The 20,827-nt window shown below is 41.5% G+C and overlaps 2 protein-coding genes across 4 annotated transcripts in view; one reads left to right on the top strand and one right to left on the bottom strand.

The window, feature by feature from the left end:
* Positions 1-8,568, bottom strand: part of abch1 (ATP-binding cassette, sub-family H, member 1) — a 21,916-nt gene extending 13,348 nt beyond the window's left edge. The window contains exons 1-8 of one of the 3 annotated variants that reach the window (XM_020601860.1): positions 8,338-8,568; positions 5,607-5,749; positions 5,009-5,168; positions 4,192-4,346; positions 3,339-3,446; positions 2,819-2,912; positions 1,530-1,604; positions 871-1,051 (exon numbers count right to left, since the gene is read on the bottom strand). In XM_020601860.1, coding sequence (XP_020457516.1) covers positions 871-1,051; positions 1,530-1,604; positions 2,819-2,912; positions 3,339-3,446; positions 4,192-4,346; positions 5,009-5,168; positions 5,607-5,749; positions 8,338-8,496 — 1,075 coding nt within the window. In that variant the 5' untranslated portion in view covers positions 8,497-8,568. The other 2 variants (XM_020601861.1, XM_020601859.1) reach the window with 2 other exon arrangements.
* A 1,524-nt stretch (positions 8,569-10,092) lies between these two features.
* On the top strand, positions 10,093-17,724 carry lgalslb (lectin, galactoside-binding-like b). The gene is made up of 5 exons (XM_020601765.1): positions 10,093-10,485; positions 11,027-11,119; positions 11,205-11,293; positions 11,942-12,128; positions 14,694-17,724. The coding sequence occupies exons 1-5, from the start codon at positions 10,453-10,455 to the stop codon at positions 14,835-14,837; spliced, it is 546 nt and encodes a 181-aa protein (XP_020457421.1). The 5' UTR covers positions 10,093-10,452; the 3' UTR covers positions 14,838-17,724.
* Positions 17,725-20,827: the final 3,103 nt, after the last annotated feature.

Below are 20,827 nucleotides of genomic sequence, written 5' to 3'. Positions count from 1 at the left end.
TTGCCCCATAAAGTCCTCTTTTAGCCTCCTTACAGCATGTTCGTTCATCACCCTCCTATAAAAAAGATTTGTTTTTGGCCTTTCTTTTCTATACTGGCAGTCATAAACCAAAAATACAGGTAAATGATCACTAATATCATTTATAAGTAATCCACTAGACATTTTGCTATCAATATCATTAGTAAATATATTATCTATTAGTGTTGCATGCTGGGTTGTTACTCTGCTTGGTTTTGTAATTTTTGGGTATAAACTGCATCTATATAATGTGTTAATAAACTCCTCAGTTGCTGTGTGCTTATTGGGCTTCAACAAATCTATATTAAAGTCACCACATATGAACATTAATTTATGACTTATTGTCAAGTAATTTTCTTCCATCCAGTCATTACATTTTTCTATGCTGGCTCCAGGTGCTCTATAGATACAGCTTATTACAACATTCTTCTTTTTTTCCAAAAGTAGTTCAACAGTCACACATTCGAGTAAATTATCTACTACCCTAGACATTTTGTCTACATTCTTATAACAAAAGTTTTTATCTATGTACAAGGCCACACCACCTCCCATCTTATTCTCTCTGTTTGTGCATACCAAGTCATAGCCTTCAAGGTCAAAATCCATTCCCCTTACAGTGTTGATCCAAGTTTCCGTAATAGCAGTTATATTAAAAGAATGTTTTAGACTACTAAGATAATGTTTTATACTCTGAAGGTTTGCGTATAAACTTCTACTATTAAAGTGGATTAGTGATAATGCAATAGTATTTTCAGATAACAGCAGCATTTGATTCTTAATATATACTGTGTGTAACTGAATAATAAAGTAGAAACATATATCACCCCAGTGATATATGTTTCAAATGGGTACCTGAATATTTGGGAACTTCCTCTGCAGCTATTGGTCTGACCCCGAGAAATGGCAGCGTCTCGTTCTGCCCTCTGTCAAATGATTGGCTGTTCTCTGACGGCTTACCCTCTGGACTGGACCCCTGGTTGGAGTCGCTCTGGTCTGACATCTCACACAGCTGTAGGAAGGCGTGCTCCAGGGTCTGCAACAGAAGAACATGCAGGTGAACAGGGACCAGACTAGACACTATTATTTTAATCATGAGGCTTCACATTGTCTTCACATAAAGCAGGAAATATCACTGTGCAACCGCTGTTTGTTTCTTTGATTTATTTTACTAAAAAGATGGAAGTTCCTTCTTTTTTCACTTCTTACTTATGTAACTCTCTATATTTTCTGTCATTCACAAATAAAGCTGTATCAGAATGAGGAATCAGATCATTTTTCAGTTTCATTTTTCATGTTATCATATCGCTTGATTTGACTTTGAGGTTATTTTAAGTGACAGCGAATGTGCCCAAACGACATTGGTGGTGATAAGCTGATTTAGTTGTCATTTAAGTCCATTTGAGGTTTACTTCATATTACAACTGAAAAACTAAATAACTACTGTCAAACTGTCTTTTGTTTGGGTCCCATGAACAACCCTGGAGTCCACTTAGGGTTCAACCAGTACTCACAATCGCACTGTGCTGCTTCATGACGGCGTCTGGAGGACCTTCAGCCAGCAAACAGCCGTTCCTCATGAGACCAACCTGGAGAAAGGAAAAAGGAGAAAACAGGTGAAAAGGTATTTTTGCCCTTTTACAACAACAGTGTTGGCAGAACGTTGACTATCCTTTTTTTGACGGCCACTCGTTTATTTATGGACAAGTCATATTCCATTCCCCACATATCAAGAGGTACAATATTAATATTAACGTTTTATCACATTAGGACATTTTGGACATAAGAGAGAAGCTAGTAACTGGTTTTCAAATCAGCAGCAAACTCATTCTACCAATCGCTTCAGGTCTTAAAGTTTACAGCTGACATGTGATTAAAGTCTACCTACTCTACCAGACAGAGTATGTTGACATGTAGCCAAGTTCATTCCTTGGTGATGCATTGTTATACCATGTGATACTTGACCTGACACAATTCTGTCAATGTGTAACCAAGAAATAAATCAGTAAATCCACCTCATTCCCCTTCAGTTGGTGTGACCTTCTTTCACTCTCCTTTCATTTAACTCTCAACAGAGATATCTGTGAGCTAGTTGAGTGGTTAGACTGGTTTTAGTGGTGAATTTCTTTAATCAGAGCTGCGTCAGTGTTCAGGGTAAAATGACCTTGGACCTTGTTTTCATGCAGTTTGAGAAAAAAAACTTGAGTTATGCGGTCACATGCCAGAGTTTAAATCTGAAAGTGACAACACACACACACACACACACACACTCTTGGAGATTACCAATTGCAAGTTTCATGTGCTCACATCAAATGTGGACTGACTGGTACAGAATCAGATGCATCCATTGAACTCTCAAACATTCAGATTCACGCATACAGCAGATACAAATCAACAAACAACAGATGGGAGAGGACGTTTTCTTTGTTCCGCTACACAACAAATACAGAAGTATAGTTCAGTTAAGGTCTGACTGAAACACGTTCCCTTTGAACACCAAAGCAAAAGATTTGAATTAGTAACTACAAATGTAAGCAAACCTTTTCTTTTGTTAGTAAAACATAAAATGAAAGACACAAGAGAGCGTCTATACACGGTTTATAGGAGGTTTCTTCAGTTTACACCCACACAATCGGACCTTTTGTTTCTCCTGTCAAACTATTGTGGTCCGGTGTTATGTGGCTGTATTCCTGAATGATTTCGACTGTGAATGTGTTTTATGCATATTTTTGTGTTTATGAACATTGTGTGTGCACATGTGGGTACTCTGTGTGTGTGTTTGTGCACGTGAAAATGATCTCACCACATTAGCTTGCCTGGCCTCCTCTATGTAGTGCGTGGTGATAATGACAGAGACTTTCCCCGTTTTCACAATCTCCACCAGATGCTGCCAAATCCTTGAAAGAAGGCAGAAGAAAACACACAAATTATATAACGCTTGACTTGCACAAAGGTTTCCTAAAATCTGATAAAGCTTACAGCTTCACCAGAAGAGGCTTTCCTGCCAACCAGCTGATCTGATAAGATGAAGTGATTACTCTGCAGAGGGCAGGATATTAAAAAGAAACAAACAAACAAAACCTTAATGAAATACACACAGTGAGAAACGGATACAAACAGAACTACCAAAAACCTTGGATGGTCATTCTGCCATGACAAAGTGTTCAAAGGTCAGTATTTTAATGGCGGAGGAGATGTTGAAACTCTAATCCCATAACTCTGAGAACAGCCACCATGAAAACAAAGTCTGTAGACATGTTGCACAATAGCAGCAAAAATAGCTACAGTATGACTGTGTGTGCGCATGTGTGAACGTTGCCTACTTAGCCCTGAGCACAGGGTCCACTCCGACTGTCGGTTCGTCCAGGATGAGCAGCTCTGGATTCTGAAGCAGAGCTGCTCCAAGAGAAACTCTGCGCCTCTGGCCCCCACTGCAACACACACATTTTATTTTTCATTGTGCACTTGTGAGACGGATGATTTGACCTATACTATAACATTATGGAGGTAGAATGTTTATTGATGCACTTACAACCAATTTCTGTGTGTTGTTATTTTAAAAGGCTTTAAAAAAAACAAGTACCATAGTATCACAGAATATGATAAGGATGAACAAACATAATAACCTTCTTCGAAACTGAAACAGTTTTAAGCTTTTGTCAGATTTGGATGGGTTTGAAGCTTTGTTGGGTTAATTTAGTGCAGTTAGACATGTAAACAACAAGCTGAACCTTGCTTGTCTCCTTATCAGAGAGTCATCTTACTTTATGAGCACCGGGTTTAAAAATTGTGGAGGAGAGGTGGATTATGTTTATCTGTGTGCGCACATTAGTTCATTATCAGAGTCCACGCAGATGTGCAGAAGGCTGTAAAAGCATAAACACCTCATAAACTGGCAGTACTGCATTTGGACTAAGCACAAAAACATCACCTGCTGCAACGAGCTGCACAAACAATTTGCTGTTAGGTTTCCTTTTAAATCCAGGGACCTTGTTGCATGAAACGATGGTTGTATACAGTTATTAGTTGCTGAACAGTTTAAAACTTTGTGTGTGTGGTTGCTCCAGTGTAAATGCAGTAGTATGCTGCACAGTCATATGGACCTACATTTAGTCTAACTGCCCATAACTACATATTAATCAAGCTCATCATATGTTGTATCGTATGTGGTTTTACCTGAGATTTCGGACCAGACTGTTCTTCTGAGGTAGATCCAGGAAGTCGATGAGGAAGTCCATGCGTACCTGGGTTTCCTTCCCTGTCAGGCCATAGATTCGCCCAAAGAAGGTCAGGGTGTCACTGATGGTGAACTCGTTGTACAGCGCCAGCTCCTGTGCAACACAAAGTCCACCGTGTTTCAACAGGTTCTGTGTGTGGATGCCTTTTTTCAAACGTCACAGTGCTCAGAGGAGCGGTAGGGCTTGAATCTTATATTTGATAATTGCTCCTTTTAAGTTATTGCAGTTTTTCATCTTGTTCGTCTGCCATGATTTTACCCTACAAAGATACTAAACTCATAAGATGGTAAATAAGCTGCAGAGCCTCCCTTTCTTCCCTGATACATCTATGGCTTCCACACTGCAATTATTTACATTCATAAGACATCACTGTGTTGTGAAAGGCTGGGTGGACTTTGACAATTATCCAGATTTACACTGACATGACAACTCCTCTTTTTCCTCTGTTCACCGGATGACTGATAAAAAAAAAACTAAATGCCTAAAGCTCTGAAAAACCAAACATAAAAAACCATCCTTGGACTAACAGACAACTATGACCTGTCACGTTAGAGGCCTAGAATTTGTACTGGTTTGTGGCTTTTCCAATTTTTGAGCACATGAGTATATTGGAATGAGTTTGTTTATACTCTGCACCAAACCGGAGCAGTAAAGCTGCTGACAGGCCTAATCACAAGGTTTGTTACATGAAATAAATAACAGTTTTCACAAAGCTTTAAAGGTGTTAAAGATACATTTTAAAACATTCTGTTTACCTGTGGCATGTATCCGACCATCCTCCCGGGAACATCATGGCCAGGAAATGCAGGTGGCTTCCCCAACACAGTGATGTGACCCCGTGAGATTTTCAGAGTTCCCACGATGCATTTCAACAACGTGGTCTTTCCACATCCGCTGGGCCCCAAAAGACCATAACTGCAATGCAGAATGATGAACATTTTATGCAAGAAAGCTCTCAGAACATTGTTATAACTGGTAGAGCTTCTTGGCTTTAAAGTATTGTACCAGACGGTGACTGCAGGCGGCATCACAGAGTTAAACTACATCCAGTGGAGCCACAGTCAGACTGTGAAAGTTACTGTCAAACAAGCCAAAATCAGGATGGCTGACTCCATGATGTGCTACATTCAGGAAAAGATGCTGAAAACCAAAACCTTTTCTACTGCTTCTCTCAACTATTCCTTTCTGTTTTAAGGTAGAATCTTCTCCAGTTCTTAATTGATCTGCTGATTAAAAACAAAAATGCAGTTTTTTTATAATATAAAAAATAGCAAGCAGAGATAAAAAGTCTTATCAACCAAGGGAAACAATCACAGCCATGAATACTGATTTGAGTCAGTCTGCTCCACTCACATGTGCCCTTGTGGTACCGTCAGGTTGAGGTTGCTGAGGACCTTCAGTTTGCCGAATGACCGGCACACATCTCGGCACCGGATCGCAAAATCCTCCTGTCCAGCAGGCAGAGAAGCCTCCACATCAGCCTTCATATTCTCCCCCTTCAGGTGGAAGAAAGAGGATACTTTGTTAAATGTCAGTACAATCTGCACGACCTTCTTTATCTAGACACACTGATTAGTTCCAAATTTCACCATGTGCCCTAAACAAACACCAGAAAAATCATGTCACTGCAGAGGAGCACAGAGGAGCACAGTAACAGCTCGTTCTGTATGAAAAGTTGTCATCAAATAAATTATAAAGGCCTCAGCATGCCCTACTCTACTGCAGCATCTACAGTACACTGCTGCAGTTTGCTTCTGTCACTGAAGTGGTTTCAATGTAATACAGCCATGACTAAAGTATGAAGAAGGGTTATCTAGTCTTCCTCTTTCTTACTCATGTTCTGTCACGTATCCCCCTGACAGTAAATCACAGGAGCATTTCCACCAGCCCATTACTGAATGGGCCTAAGGAACCCAAGTGTCAGAGCATCTCTTCAAAGTCACTCAACATTTCTTCTGGGAAACTCAATCCCACAGCTACAAAAAGGCACAAAACAACTTCCCAGATATTTTCTTCTTTCGCTTCTTTTTCACTAATAACGTTTTTACCAGACACCTAACCACAAACACATTTGGCTCAGCCCCTGTGGTCAACTGCCCAAAATAAACCGGTTTCAGTGGCCTGAATGAACTGAAACTGTTATCAAGAATCACAAAAGGCACCTCCTGCAACTAAAAATGTGTATTAAAGGGTGGTTTAGTGTAGTACACAAATGTCTACAAATGTCAACATCCTTAAAACACTCCAGCAACAGAGAGGAAGCTGCTGCTTAGTTCCGCTGATTAGATAAAACCTTTGGTGTAAATTCTTCCTGTAAACAATAAATCAGGGTACAATTGAACAACAATTGACTCTTGCAGCTTTTGCGTAACGTCATTGTGATCTCAGCTTGAAAAGAATTTACAAGCAGCTGAAAGAACATGCACACCATTCTTTGAAGTAACCCAGCCACCAAACCACAGAGGGAGGCAGCCAGTTTACTCCTTTAGTAGGAATGCAAATGAGAAGAAAAACTAGTTTCCCCTTTGACCTAAAAATGCAAAATGAACCTCACTTCTGTCACAACAACATAAAGAAGCCACTCTCTCCGGCTCCTTCCTGGTGGTTTCTTTGCACCTTGTTGAGCAAAGCATTTGGGTCATAAAACAATCCTTTTCCCCAGTCAACTAACTCCCTCCTTTAATCCACCATCTCTCATTTTGCAGCAGAGAGATTAGGGAGATTGCATTGCATAACCTAGTGCATTTGGTGGGCCTCATCTCTGGCACTATAGCCTACATCCACAAAACATACACCAAGACAGATCTCGGCCTCATTCTACATGAATTAACCCGTAGTTGTTTTTTAGTTGTGATCGTTTTAGATCACCCAGTAATGATGTCTGACATAATGCTTCAAAAAGATAAAGGTGTCCAGTCTACAGTAATTGTCAGCTTGATGGGCGATAAAGCAGCAGTTTAATCAAACACTCACCCTGGGAGAAGAAAAAGGCAGAGGTTGAAAAGAAGAAGAGCAGCTTGACTGACTTGAGTCCACAGACGGAAGACAACAACTAAAGAGCATGTGAACATCAGCTGACACCGACATCTCAGTGTTGTAAATGCAAAGTGGAAGAACAGGTTGGGTTAACCTCTGAATAATACCCAGTTCACACCGGAGCCTGTAACAGCCGGCCTTTCTGTTACAAAAACAAAACTGCATATTTAAAACTGTACTTTTTGTAGACATTTGCTCAAATATTTGATGATTACATCTTAAGTTGCAAAGTAGTGTGATTTTCACTGTTTCTTGCCATAAAATAGAACAAATGAACCCAGCTGAAGACACCACTTTAGGCTCGGATCATTTCTGGTTTTGACTTCTTGCATTTAGAGTGTTTGGCTGGTTAATCCAAATACAGAATTGTTAGAAAATGTATGAGTCTGAAGTTGTGGTTCCACTCTAACACCCAACATCCCATTGATGTAACGGCCCATAATAAGAGAAATCTTCTGGATATACACTTTCCGCTCAATCAACCCAACAAAGCCTGCCCGCATTCGTTCTCTGCTCTGCTCTGTTGATCAGGGAGAATTCCTACCTTGCCTGCCAAGTTGTTGCCAATTTGCGTCACCGCCAAGTGGAAGAAAACGGGCTTGACAGACGCGCTCTAATCTCTCCAGATTCAGCAGCAAGCAATGCGAGCGAGACGCATTTCCCCAGAGCAGTCTAATAAAGAATGGCAACTGTCAGGCTATGTATAAGTCTGCATCCACCAGGCGACCAGCTGCTGCACTTTCACTTCTGCTTTTCACATCAGCGCGTCACTCAGGTTGTGAGCAGCAGTGCAGTGCACGGCGCTCCCTTTCTCCCCCTTCTCTCCGTGCTACTGAACTCATAAAGCCTATACCCCTTCCTTCTAAACGTAAATGTCAGGGTGATTATTGTGTCATAAAACAAAAATCAAGTCGCTGCGACTGTGCATCCTGCAGTTTCTTTCCATCTTGCTGCAGCAGCGTGCGCGTTACTGGAGAGGCCTGCTGCCGGGGAAACAAGTAATCCGGAACGCAAATAGAGCGAGCTGAACTATCCGACAGCATCTTACCAGCTCCTCCATCTCGGTGCAGTCTGCGGTCTTATCATCCCGACCGGCAGCCTCCGCGGCCATGGCAGCAGGGAGGAGGGGAGGAGCGCGGCCCGGACAGCCGGCTGGGTCTCTGCGAGGAGGGGCGGCGAGAGAGGGAGCAGGGAGGGGGCGCATCATGCACTGTGGCACTTTTAATACTGAAGACAGCACCCGTTCACTCTGTTGTAACCAGAGCAATGACAAAACAGTGGGTTGTTGTGGGTTTTTATCTGTTCACCTGTTTTCTACCAGTTCTAGACAGAGTTCGTCTAAAGCCTTTATGGACTGACCTGTAGCTGTAGGAGGTGCACGGTGGTTCTCCGCTGCAAAAGATATCACCTTCAACATGTAGGCTAATTGGATCTGCAGTGACGAGGTTCTTGCGTCTTATTTCAATTAATTAAAGACATATTACAATATGGATATTATGAATTCAGTTTGTGTTAATGTTGTGTGGCCTGTTCTGTTTAATTTGGACTATTTTGATACACTAAAAAATCAAGGACGTGAAACAAGGGGAGCTATCGTACTTCACTGTTTTGCATATTTTAGAAGATTCCCGTCTTTACGGGTTTTTTTTTTTTTTTGCAGTGTGACCAACCTGGCTGGAGGAGTGCCCGATAGCCTGCAGTCACCTCATTTAGCAAAGGACCTTCATTGTTATGCGTCTGCTGCCAGAGCAGGGCTTGTACTTGGTTGTGTTTCTTCTGTGTTTATAAAAGCTCAAACACGTCGGACATTTCTTCCCTTATCAGAACCAATTTAAGAACCAAGTAGGTGGAAATTATTTTTTGAAACTATTGCGATCATGTTGTAGTTCCCACAGAAACCACAAGATGGCAGCCAAAACAAGAGACTGCATCATGAGGAAGGCAGCTCATTCGCTCATTTACTGCACTTGACACACTATTAATTAACCTCAACTCATTTTAACAATTCAGCTTTTTAATTTTGTGCCATATTGGTACATAAATGCACAAACTTTGTACCTTTATGTTGGCTCAAATGAATCTGGGCCTCATGCTATGCCCATTATCCTCAGGAAAACTCTCAGAAAAAATGATTTCCTATGCATCTGAGTTCGTGCTCTTCGCGATCCGGTTTGTCTGCACTAGTGCTGAACATAACCGAATGGATGGGGCTAGGGTCTCCTCTTCCCTCCCAGTTGTTTCTAATTCAAAGTTACAGCACACAGGTAGTAGGACCCTTCAACTTAGATTCATCATATAAACCAGGTCGCTTTAATACCTGAACTCAATCTGAAGACAACAACACTTTGTTGTCAGCTTTACCTGAAGTCTTCACTCAGCCAACAGCATTTCTGTGGTAAAATGCACCCAACCGTGCAAATGATTTTGGAAACGCTACCCAGCTTGTAAGTCCTTGAAATGTCCACAGCGGGGCAGAATGGATCAGTGAAAACGAAATCAGCTTCGACAGAGAGAGGGGAGGTTTGCGTGCACAGGAATGGACAGAGGGGAGAGGGGCTTTTGTGCAAAAGTCAATGAAGGGGGGGGGAGACAATGTGAAAGTCCACTTCACTCGATGAAAGGCCATTAATGTGCCAGGCTCAGGTCTATGTATGTCTGTTTGTAGCTCGCCGTGGCCACACAGGCCAACGTTGTTTAATCATACAAAAGTAGGTTATTGAGTGTGCACATTTTGGCCAATGAGGCCAGAGTCCCATCACATTCAAACTGAATAAATGACACGAGAGAAGCAGCCTGGCCCTTTAAACGACCAGTTATTTAATCAAGGTTGAGTCTCTGCATTGTTGCTCAAATCTAGAAATGAACCCTAAGATAGCCCACGGGCTGCCTAACCAGGTGAAGGGCTGATTAGTGTTCTCCAACAGACGGGGATTAAGCTGTTAGTGTGGAATTATTATAAAGCATACGTCAGCAGATATCCACCCATTTCATAGAGACAGTGGAGCAGAGGGATGTCCTGTTAGGAGACGGAGCTGTCGGTCAGACGTGGAGCTCCAGGAACAGGAATAACCTCCTGAGTCAGTGCCACGACGCTGACACACCACACTACCCGGCCGGGTTGCCTCTGCTCCGATCATAAGCGTCCTATGCTATTCTGCTCAAGATGGCGGTGCAGGCAGCGGGAAAGGACGGAGTAGTGAGTATTTTGAAGCTGCATGGGAAACACGGTGGGTCTAGATGGTGTTGACGTTTGTTGCCTTTGCACAACAGCCTGTGGGCTTTATTGAAGCGCACCGTTATGTCGATTATCCGGCGCTTATTGTAAATGTGGAGCGCCGCGCATTCACAGCGCAAGGCGACTCCTCTTTCATCAGTGGCTGAGTAAGAAATCCAGTAGGTATGTGTTGAAATGTGTCGGCGGTGTGCGCTTTCTCAGGCCGCACAGCCGCTGCTCTGAATTTGCGCATTTACAACGCAGTGTAAAATGTTGCCAATTTGGAGCTTATGTGGCCAGTTTATGATCTCCCGGGGCTCCCGACGGGATTCCTGGTAATAACATGACCCGTCTGCTGCCACCTCGTCATTGTTGGAAGCCGCATGCGAGGCCACGCTGTGTGTATTTAGTCTGCTGAATGAGAGGCCTGCTGCAGCCCCATGTTGGGTCTTTAACTTCAGCCAGGCCAGTTGACCTGGCAGAGCGATAAATGACGGTTTGCATCCTGCGTCTTTTGTCACAGGTGTTGAAGAATGTGGAGGATGGCCATCTGAATGACTCGCTGGGGAGCCCCGGCCTCATCTCACCTGACAAGGAGGATTTATCACGTATTCTGGTATAAAAGCAAGCTTACCGGATTTCTAAATGACCTTGTTTGATGCTGGCTCCGGCCTGTGTGTAATTCAGTGTGCTTTGCACAGACGGTGCCATTCAGCGGGCGCATCCGGGGCGGCATGCGACCAGGGAAGAAGATCATAGTGATGGGGATTGTGGACCTGGAGCCAGACAGGTAAGATAACAATTAGCAGTGCAGGCAAACACGCCTTCTGAAGCCTAGCCTTATCTCAGCCTATCTATAACAGCCAGTTTTATGTTCTCCTTTTGCTGCTGAGTGGTCTTTTGGAGTTTTTTTGTTTTTAGGCTGGTCAGCCACTCCAGGACACACTGAGTAATGTGTGTGCAGCCAGACATAAGGGTGGCTCCTTAAGAAAGCAGAAACAAGGCGTTCCCTCACCAGCAGGGGAAAAAGGGGTCAAGAAATAAGACCCAGTGAATCAGACTTGTTTGTGTCCTTACCCTACATGGAAACTTGTGTCAAACTTGGAAGAAGTCTCCCCATGATCTCATCGTGTTCAGTGGCTGTTGCTGGCACAGTGATCAGGCCAGAGTTCATGTGAATGTCCTGGCTGACAGACCTGCTCCAAAATACACAACAGTTTCTTTTGTTGCATCTCAGCAAGGTTGTTAATGGAAACCAGAAGCAACAGCAGGGATATTTGTAATTAATTAATTTGCTCTTAGACAACAGAAGCAGACTTGTGCATCTGATTTATCCTGGATTAGCTGTTGGACTCGTAGCCCACCTCTGAAATGCTGCTTGCTACACCATGCTGCCTGTGTCACTCCTCAGTTCTCTGGTCCCTTCCTTCTCCCTCAGCTTTGACGTGAGTCTGACCTGTGGCCGTGACGCGGAGAAGGAGGAGTCTCCACACGACGTGGCCCTGAAACTCACCGTCCGCTTCACCGACCGCCAGTTTCTGCGCAGCGCCCGTGTTTCTGGGAAATGGACAGAGGAGGAGGCATCCACCGCCTACTTTCCCTTCATCCCCGACCAACCTTTTAGGGTAACGATTGCTTTTTACATCATTCATTTGTCATCATTTCATTGTCTAGTCATGTACTCAGTGATGCCTGGTAGGCTACTTCCTTTCATATGAAATAAGTGATCTGGACACTTTTGTCTTAAAGGTGGTGTTGTGTTGCTTGCCCTAAAGAAAATTTTAAAGTTTTATTGAATGGAGTTTCCACATCTCCATATCTATACACTTGCCATGGTATGTAACATGTTGATTGAACACAAGATGAATGACGGCCAAAACTATGAAGATGAGACCCAGCAGGCTCCTCTTCTCTTCTCTTCTCAGGCTCCAAACATATCGAACTCTTATACTAGGTATAATCTGATCAAGTGCACTGACGCCCAGATTTCATTTTCCTTTTGAAACCCTGGAGACAAGTAGTGGCAACATAATATTACAGACTCCTGTTGAACACAGCCGTCTTCAGGTGGTGTAGGTGCCCTTGTCCAAAGCTTTTGCTGCAGACCGTGTGCAGCCATTAGGGCTGACAGTAAAGCCCGGCTCTGTGAGGTATGAAGGCAACGTGACACTATGTATACTGTCAACCTCGACCCTTCACAGAAGGTGCCCCGTCTTGGTGTGGTCTTTCAGAGGTAAGGCCTGTGATGATGAATGCAGAAAAGCTGTAATAAACAATAAGAGTAGCTCCACTAGCAACAATACAGTGCAGTCTTTTATGTGACGAACGGTAAAAGGTCCAAGACATAAAAATGTTACAGTAATTTAGTTTTACAATTTGCTGCTTTAACTTTTTTTTTATTGTTCCTGGTGTCAACATTACAAGCAACCAGCAGTATGAGAGATAAACAAGTTGCAGTAATGCTGCCAATATCCAGCACTGGAATAAGAAACAAACAGGAAATGGTTTTCCACACTACATCACATCTATCTGACATGAATACACGCTGTATCCTGTGTAGAGGTCTGGTTACTGCATGAGTTTGTACAGGCAGAGGGCTGAGCACATGCATGATGAGTAATATTCATAAGACCTGAGGATGTGTTGGCTCCTAATGTCATTCTGCTCTAATAATTCTGAATGTGGACATGAATAACACATGGTGTTCAGCTAAAAATACATGATGACAGGTGTTTCTGTCCAAAGTGGGTTAAACGGCATTTAAAATCTACTGTACGTGTAAATGGATACACGAAAGTTAATTATTTCTACTAAAAGAAAGAAGGTTCTGTGCTAAATTGCTTTTAAAGGATGCATAGTACACTGAAACAACAGTGCATCATTATTATTTACACGAATAAGAAGAAAATGCAGCAGTTCCCGTCTTTAACTGGTTTTTAAGAGGTGATCCATGTGGTAGCTCAAAGATGATGTCATTGTTTGTGGTCGGAGCATGACCAGGCAGCCAAAAGCTGGGGGCTGGAGATTAAAGCTGTTGTGCAGATTGTGTCCAACAAACTGCCTTGTGAATTCATAGGCGTGTGGACAGACACATGACGTGCTGTGGTTCAGAGCAGCATGCATTGTTTCTGCCTCAGTCAGTGTGATCACACCTACAAGTTTGTTTTCTTTAGTGCATAGCACACACAGAGACGTTGCTACGGTGGTGTTTTTGTGTTTGGCTTATTCAGGCTCAGCGTGCCGATACAGTGATTGTAAGTGAAAGTGACAGGCACTCGTTTGAATACCTGAAGATGTTTTAGTAGTCTGGTACAGGCCAACACATTAAAGACAGCAGCTGATACCGAGTATCAGTCCAGAGTTAAACACAGCTCTCACCAGAATTCTTTGAAAATCATTTGTCTTTAGTTAAAGCTGCACCACTTCATATTTTTATATTAACAAGTGACTGTAATGTGAAAGTTTGCTTGTAGTGATAAACCCACAGAGATGTATCACCCGTCGTTGCAGTTCTCCTCGGATCTTCTGAGCTTTTTAGCATCTTGTTTTATGGTTTTCAAGTTTGACTGCATTCACTCTATGCTCACACCAGTCGCTTCATCACCTGGGAGCTGTTTTCTCAGCTGACTGAGAATAAAATAAGACCTGAGGGGGCGAAAAAAGGACTAAATTAGAATTTCTTACAGAGATTTAGATATGATAGATAGATAGATATTCTTATACAGTATGTCTGTTCAGTGTGAAACTGCTTTTTCACTTAGCATAAAGACTGGAAACTAGTTGTTTTCAAGTATTGTACACATTAAACACTCAGGATGTATAGTAATGTATTAATGAGAGGTGCTAGTAGATGGACGTGGTTATCATCACAGGCTAGCTGTTTTCCCGCGTTTCTTGTCCTTATGCTAAGCTAACTGGCTGTAACTTCATGTTGACCACATAGAATTCTCATCTAAAACTCTACAAGAGAGAGGATAAGCATTTTTCTCAAAATTCCAAACAGTTTCTTTAAGCACTTTACTGTCCCTTATCTTCATTGTCTTTTATTGAAGTTTATATTTCAGTATAAATGTCATTGCTTCCTAATGGACTGATTATGAGTTGGAAATGTCCTTTGCTTAATCTCAGCTTGTGTTATGGATGATCTGTCAGCTGATCTTCTTTCCTGTCTCCCCTCCTCCCCCTGGCAGGTTGAGATCCACTGCGAGCACCAAAGGTTCCGAATATTCGTGGACGGACACCAGCTCTTTGACTTTTATCACAAAGTAAAATCTTTGTCCTCTATCGACACAGTACGGATACAAGGAGATCTACAGATCACAAAGCTTGGCTAACTTCCATGCTCTTCCTGTTGTGCAAGTCATGTGTGAAACAAGGACTTGATTACAGATGACTACACACGTATGCGCCTGTAATGTCATCATCCATAACCCATAATGCAACAGTGCAGCAGGATAGCAACTGGGAAAAGGCACTGGCAGCGACAAGTTTATGTGCTCCATTTCATTCCCTTCTTTCTGTTACACCAGGATCTGATGTAATGATGCTTTGTGGATAAATGTGTTTGCTCCTTTTTCAGGTTTTTTTTGTCCTCGTAGCTCCAGTTTTTGTCAGAACAGGGATCTTGCAGTTTATTATTAGTACATTCATTTTTAACATTGAATCCTTTAGGGATGTGGAGATAAAGGCAGGTGATAACTTTTCATGGATGGAAAATAGCTCAGATGGTGTAGGCACCAGTTACTCAGGCAGAAATATCTGGAAATTTGCAGCTAATATCAAAGCCAACAGTTTCTCATGGGTGAAAATCTCCGGATTTGACTGATTAAATGTTTCAATTGATGGAAATTATGCAGTTCCTGTAAAGATCAAACATTTAATTGGGTAAACTGGATAAAATGCATATGATCAAGCTTAAATAGACACTGATCTTAAGATTGTCGCCCAAATACACTGTGGAATTTTGTGGTGTCTACATACTGACTCTTGATTAATTCCCACAAGGGCCAAAACACCTTTTTTGAGATTAGAAACTGGTTTAAAGCAAATTGTTGCAGGTTATTTAACACTTTCAGAGCTGAGTGTACTTGGAGTTGTAGTTGTGTTCTAAATCTTCTGATCACAGTAGAGCGCAGTATTACACCGTTTTCTGTATTTGTGCATTGCCAACACTGTAGGCACTCCCTCGGGTTTATTCTTGTTGTCATGGTAACCTGCTGCAGTCTCACTGACCTAAATACCCAAAATTGAAGACTATATGATGACAAGATGTAGCAGAGAGCGCCCCGTACTGTACACTGCATGTGTTTGTGAACAGGAAGTAGAGTTAGGACGGTTTACTCTGGTGGGCAAGGACAGTGGAGAAACAGCGTTTTAAAATAGTTCACTGAACTGGACTCTGTTCTCTTTTGTAGAGCTTAGAACACTTTTCCATTCAAACCTCAAAGTTGTACAGTAATACAATATGCAAGTCATACTCACAAAAACAAGCCCTTCAGTACATATTTAGAAGAAAGTGTGCTGTCAACATGAGCATGTGTTAGGTGAGCACAAACTAACTTCTAAATCCTTCAGTTTGTTTGGAAGCAGGATCAGGTCTCTTTGGTATTTTGAATGTAAAGTATTTGCATTTCTGTAGTAGCTTAGAAGATGTAGTGATGCACAAAGTTGTCACAGTGTTTTTGGTGGTAGGGCTGGTGCTCAGTCTGACAGTATGCGTGTTGTGCTTTTATAGCTGTTCCCTGACTCATTCCACATCAGCAGATACACATTATAAAGCAGTTACATTCTTGTTTAACAGCCAGTTTTACAAGCCTGTCGTGTCTTTTAAGCATTGCATGGTTCTGTAACATTCCACTCCTTCACTGAGGCAGAAAGGAAGTTCTAGTAAATACACAGTAAACACTTATCCTTAAAGCAGAACTTGCAGTACATCTTAAGGTGCTCTTGTTGCTCTATTCACACCTCAGACAGTATCAGCACTCACGAGGCTTTCTCAAGTGTAATGCATACAGTAAAATTTCACCTCACAGATTTTGGATTCCCTTTCTAGGGGTGTGTAAGGTGTAGCTTATGGTTTATTAATGGATAATATATGATTTACTAATGCTTTATAATTAGAAGCCATTAATAGAAACCCTTGGTTGCAAGGCATAATCCCTAATTTTTTGGTAATAAAGCAGTTATTAATGTCGGTAAACAAGAGTTCAAAGTTAAAAGCTATTAATAAGAAAATTTTTCTACTTTCTCACGCTTTATATCAGGACTGAAAGTAAGTGGATTCTGGTCCAGATGTTCTACCAGCTGTTTTATAGAAGCTCAGAGGGGAAAAAAAACCCCAGGAGGATTGGTCAAAGGGTTGTTTTTTTTAAACAATCTGGCAACCAAAAACTGGTTCCCTATAATGGCTTATTACTGTAAATCATTTATTAACCATTAATAGTCCTAATTTGTAAACCAAAGCTAGCTTGTTAGAAAGTGGCACTGATTTCCAATGGTTCTGTATAAAGGTAAAATATAAATTTTTGGTCAGTGTGAAGACAGATGTTTATAATATCAAACAAAAGAGTGAAATCCTCTGAGCTCTTAATGCTGCCATCTTTTGGATGTAGTTTGTGATCAGCTCGACACAGTGAAGAAGCACAGTAGCTGCACAGAGTTGACGTTACAACACTCTTACACTTAGGCCTTCAGTGTTGATCTTAACAAGCTAAAGAACGTTTTCCTGTCACCTTTTGCTGCTGTGAATTTGGAGTAAGCCATGACACCTGTTCAGAACAGTTGCACTGACTTCACTGTAGAGCACTGTTAATGAAGCTTCTTTTAGAATTCTGAACAAACTTTGAGGAAACCTCTCAGTATCATCTCTACACAGTTAGCTGCAGATGTGTGCAGCGTTCATGCATGCACTATTTATTAGTTCCTTTCACATAGCAATAAAGTCACGGCTCAACCGCTGACTGCTCCGGAGCAGGACTTGTTTTCTCCTGGTTGGTCAGATAGAATCTTCCTGACTCCCTTGTTTTTGCTTGGTAGGCGCTGGTTTATTTCAGACACAAACAGGAAATGAGTACGGTTTGGTATGAGGGCAATGCGAAGTTCACTTTGAAAAGATGTGAGCCAGTGCAATGCATCATTACTCCAGTGTTACGGCAGAACAAATGTGTACAAATAATGTGTAACTGTGTTGGCAGGGTGTGTTTTTGGATACTGCTTTTTGTGTTTATTTTTATTAACTGGTGACCAACTATGTGTAACATTACAGATTCCTGTAATGATCTATTGATATACGTCATACTGTGAGAGTGTGACCATAATTCAGCAGTATGTTTCACTGATGTAGAAACAAGGTGTGTGTGTTTAAGTGTGACGCAGGTTCATGTTTTCAGCTCCTCAGCTTGCACACGTGGAGGTGGCAGAAGTTAATGTCAACAGCTGCAGTGCTGTTGCTAGGAATTATGGGGGAGGGAGAGGAACAATTGAAGATTCCCTGAATTAAAGGGCTCAATCCAGGGAGGACTGGGAGTTTGGGACTGTTGTGGGTTTTCTGGACGTGTACAGGCACGGCATGTTTTCTCTGTTGCGTTTTCTGCAGTGCAGGTACATGATAAACTGGCAGTGTACTCGACTAAACTTATTTGGTACTGTTGCACTTTAAAAAAGACCTCAAAACATTGCAGTAAAAAAATAAAAATTTTCAGTACACGTGTTAGGAAAACCTAAACCATTTCTTCCCGAGATAACAGATCCTATGGACCGCTCTCCTAATGATCCCATGTCTACTGAAGAATGATTTTTGGAAATGACAGTTGTCACACTTATCTCCTATTTTAATTGTTCTTCAAACTTTTAAAAATACAACTACAAACTGAATGTCATCCTCTTCCTGATTGTAACGTAATGATAAACACCCAGGTGGAAATACTGTTCATAATCATACCAGTTATTTACGTGTCTCTCCTCTTACCAATGTGGTTGTGAAGTACGGCGACCTTCCTATCTTCAGTTAAATATTGAGGGCCAATGGTTTAAGGGAAACAGTTTGAGTTATGTCTGTATGTTGCCGTTCTTTTGGATTTTGGATGTACATAGTTATAGTCTTGCAGGCTTTGTTTTCACTGGACTAACACCAAGCAGAGTTGCAAGCAGAAAGCATTTAGTTGTGCATGTAAGCTAGGACCTTATGGTTTTGTAAACATGAAAGACTGAGGTGTTACATTGCCAGTTTTTGTTCATGTGAAGCATGCTCTTTCAGGTTTGTTTTACCATCTATCTGTTATTACATTTTTATTTTCCTGCCTAGTATTTATGGTGAATCAGGTTTAGTACTTGATAACAAATTATGGGATTTGAACACTAACAAACAAAGACTTTTAACAAGTAAAACAACAAAGTGACATTCTACGAAGTGCTAAATTATGGTGTTGTGACAACAACGACATCATGGTGTCCATTTAAGAAGTGTCCTCTGAGTAGAAGTAGGCTGATTAATGTGATGTGTGGTTGTAGAACTGTATTATCATTTTTATTTATTACAGTGTAACCAGAATGATTGTATGTTGTAATATAACTACTTCAGGTTTGCTGTTTATAGGAAGGCATCTTTAAAAGTTTTTTTTTAAATAACTGAGTGTATTTTTTTGATGCTGGGCTCTGACATGTACAAATATTACAAAACTTACTTTCCTGTCTGAGAAAGTGTGTGAAATTTATATTGGATCACAGTGTCCCCTATAGATCATCTTTTATCCACAAAACAAGGATAACCATCATTCTGACAGGAGTGTTTTGCAGGATCCAACTCTGAGGATTACCAGAGCGCTGACTGTTATAACTTTGATCTTCTGAAAATCTTTCATGGCTCCAGGCATCATGTGGCCCTCCCTGTTGGCTGCTTGATCTGCTGTTGTTCAGCTGAGCAGCTTTCTGTTCCCCACAAAATATAGGAGTGCTTGAATCTACAACATGATATCTAATTCCCCAAATAATCTGAGATCCATGATGCTGATTTTTTCTCGTGTGTGTCTGGACCAGTTTAGATGAAGATGGTACATTCTACCATGGTGTTAGCCCTCTCCAAATGTTTCTTTCCTTCTCATGCTTTTGTAAAAATGGCAACTTTGCAAACCAATAAAGTTCTCATCTTGAAACTTTCTGAAAATGCACACCTGCTTAACACAAAATATTTGTCAGACTAAGCATACAAAGTAACATGAGCTCAATCTTTAGCAGCTGCAACTTTAAATGTGATGTCAACAATAATGCATCAGTAAATATTAAATACACCAGCTAAATATTAGTTTTGCTACAATAAAGCTATCTTGTTATAGTATTATTGATATATAGATAGATAGATTCAGAATTCATGTATGTACAACTACATGATGTCTAGATATGCCCCAAAACAAAATCATCCATCATACAAGGTTTCAATACACTATTACTAATACTGTCTCTGTACTCTCCTCCTCTGTTGATTGGCAGACACGTGATGTGAGTCTTCTTTCACCAGCTCTCCTCTCCTCTCCTCTCCTCTCCTCTCCTCCCCTCTCTCTCCCTATGCTTCTATATGCCACCATTACACATCACTAACTTTGTGTCTCCTCTCTCCTGTAGTGTGTCCTCTCTCTCCCTGTACCTTTCTGCAGGTTGCCTTGGCCCTGGAGCTCTACATCTCTGATGAGCAGTCACCAGCCACATCGACCTGATCAGTGTTTGATTGTTTTGTCTTGTTGCTTTTCTTCTTCTCTCTCTTCTCTATCCACTCACCCCAACCGGTCGAGGCAGAAGGCCACCCACCAAGAGCCGGGGTCTGTCGGAGGTTTCTTCCGTTAAAGGGAGTTTTTCCTCCCCACTGTCGCCAAGTGCTTGCTCAAGGGGGATTTGTTGGGTTTTCCCTATGTAATAATATTGATAACAGTAAGGTCTAGACCTTACTTTGTAAAGTGTCCTGAGATGACTTTTGTTGTGATTTGGCGTTATACAAATAAAATTTAATTAGATTTGATAAACAGGAAGTCAGCAATTACAGAATGTAATTGAATTAAAGGTGCAGTGTGCGAGACTTAGTGACATCTAGCGGTGAAGTTGCAGATTACAAGTTCCAGCAAAGCTTTCATACACTAACCGTGATTACCATAATGAAATCATAACCCGTTTGTCTATATCCATATGTGTATGTGTGTGTGTATATCCATCTATCTAGATAGATAGATAAACACACACGCTCTCCCAAACACACTTTGTACAACAACGAAGATCGTCTATTTTCAAGTGGCTCGATTCGCTCTGTGGTCTGTAAAGAGAACACCGAGTATTTCTCCAA

The sequence above is a fragment of the Monopterus albus genome, unplaced genomic scaffold (genome assembly GCF_001952655.1).
Source record: "Monopterus albus unplaced genomic scaffold, M_albus_1.0 scaffold52.1, whole genome shotgun sequence".
Classification (NCBI taxonomy): domain Eukaryota; kingdom Metazoa; phylum Chordata; class Actinopteri; order Synbranchiformes; family Synbranchidae; genus Monopterus; species Monopterus albus.
This window is presented reverse-complemented; position numbering and strand designations above follow the sequence as displayed.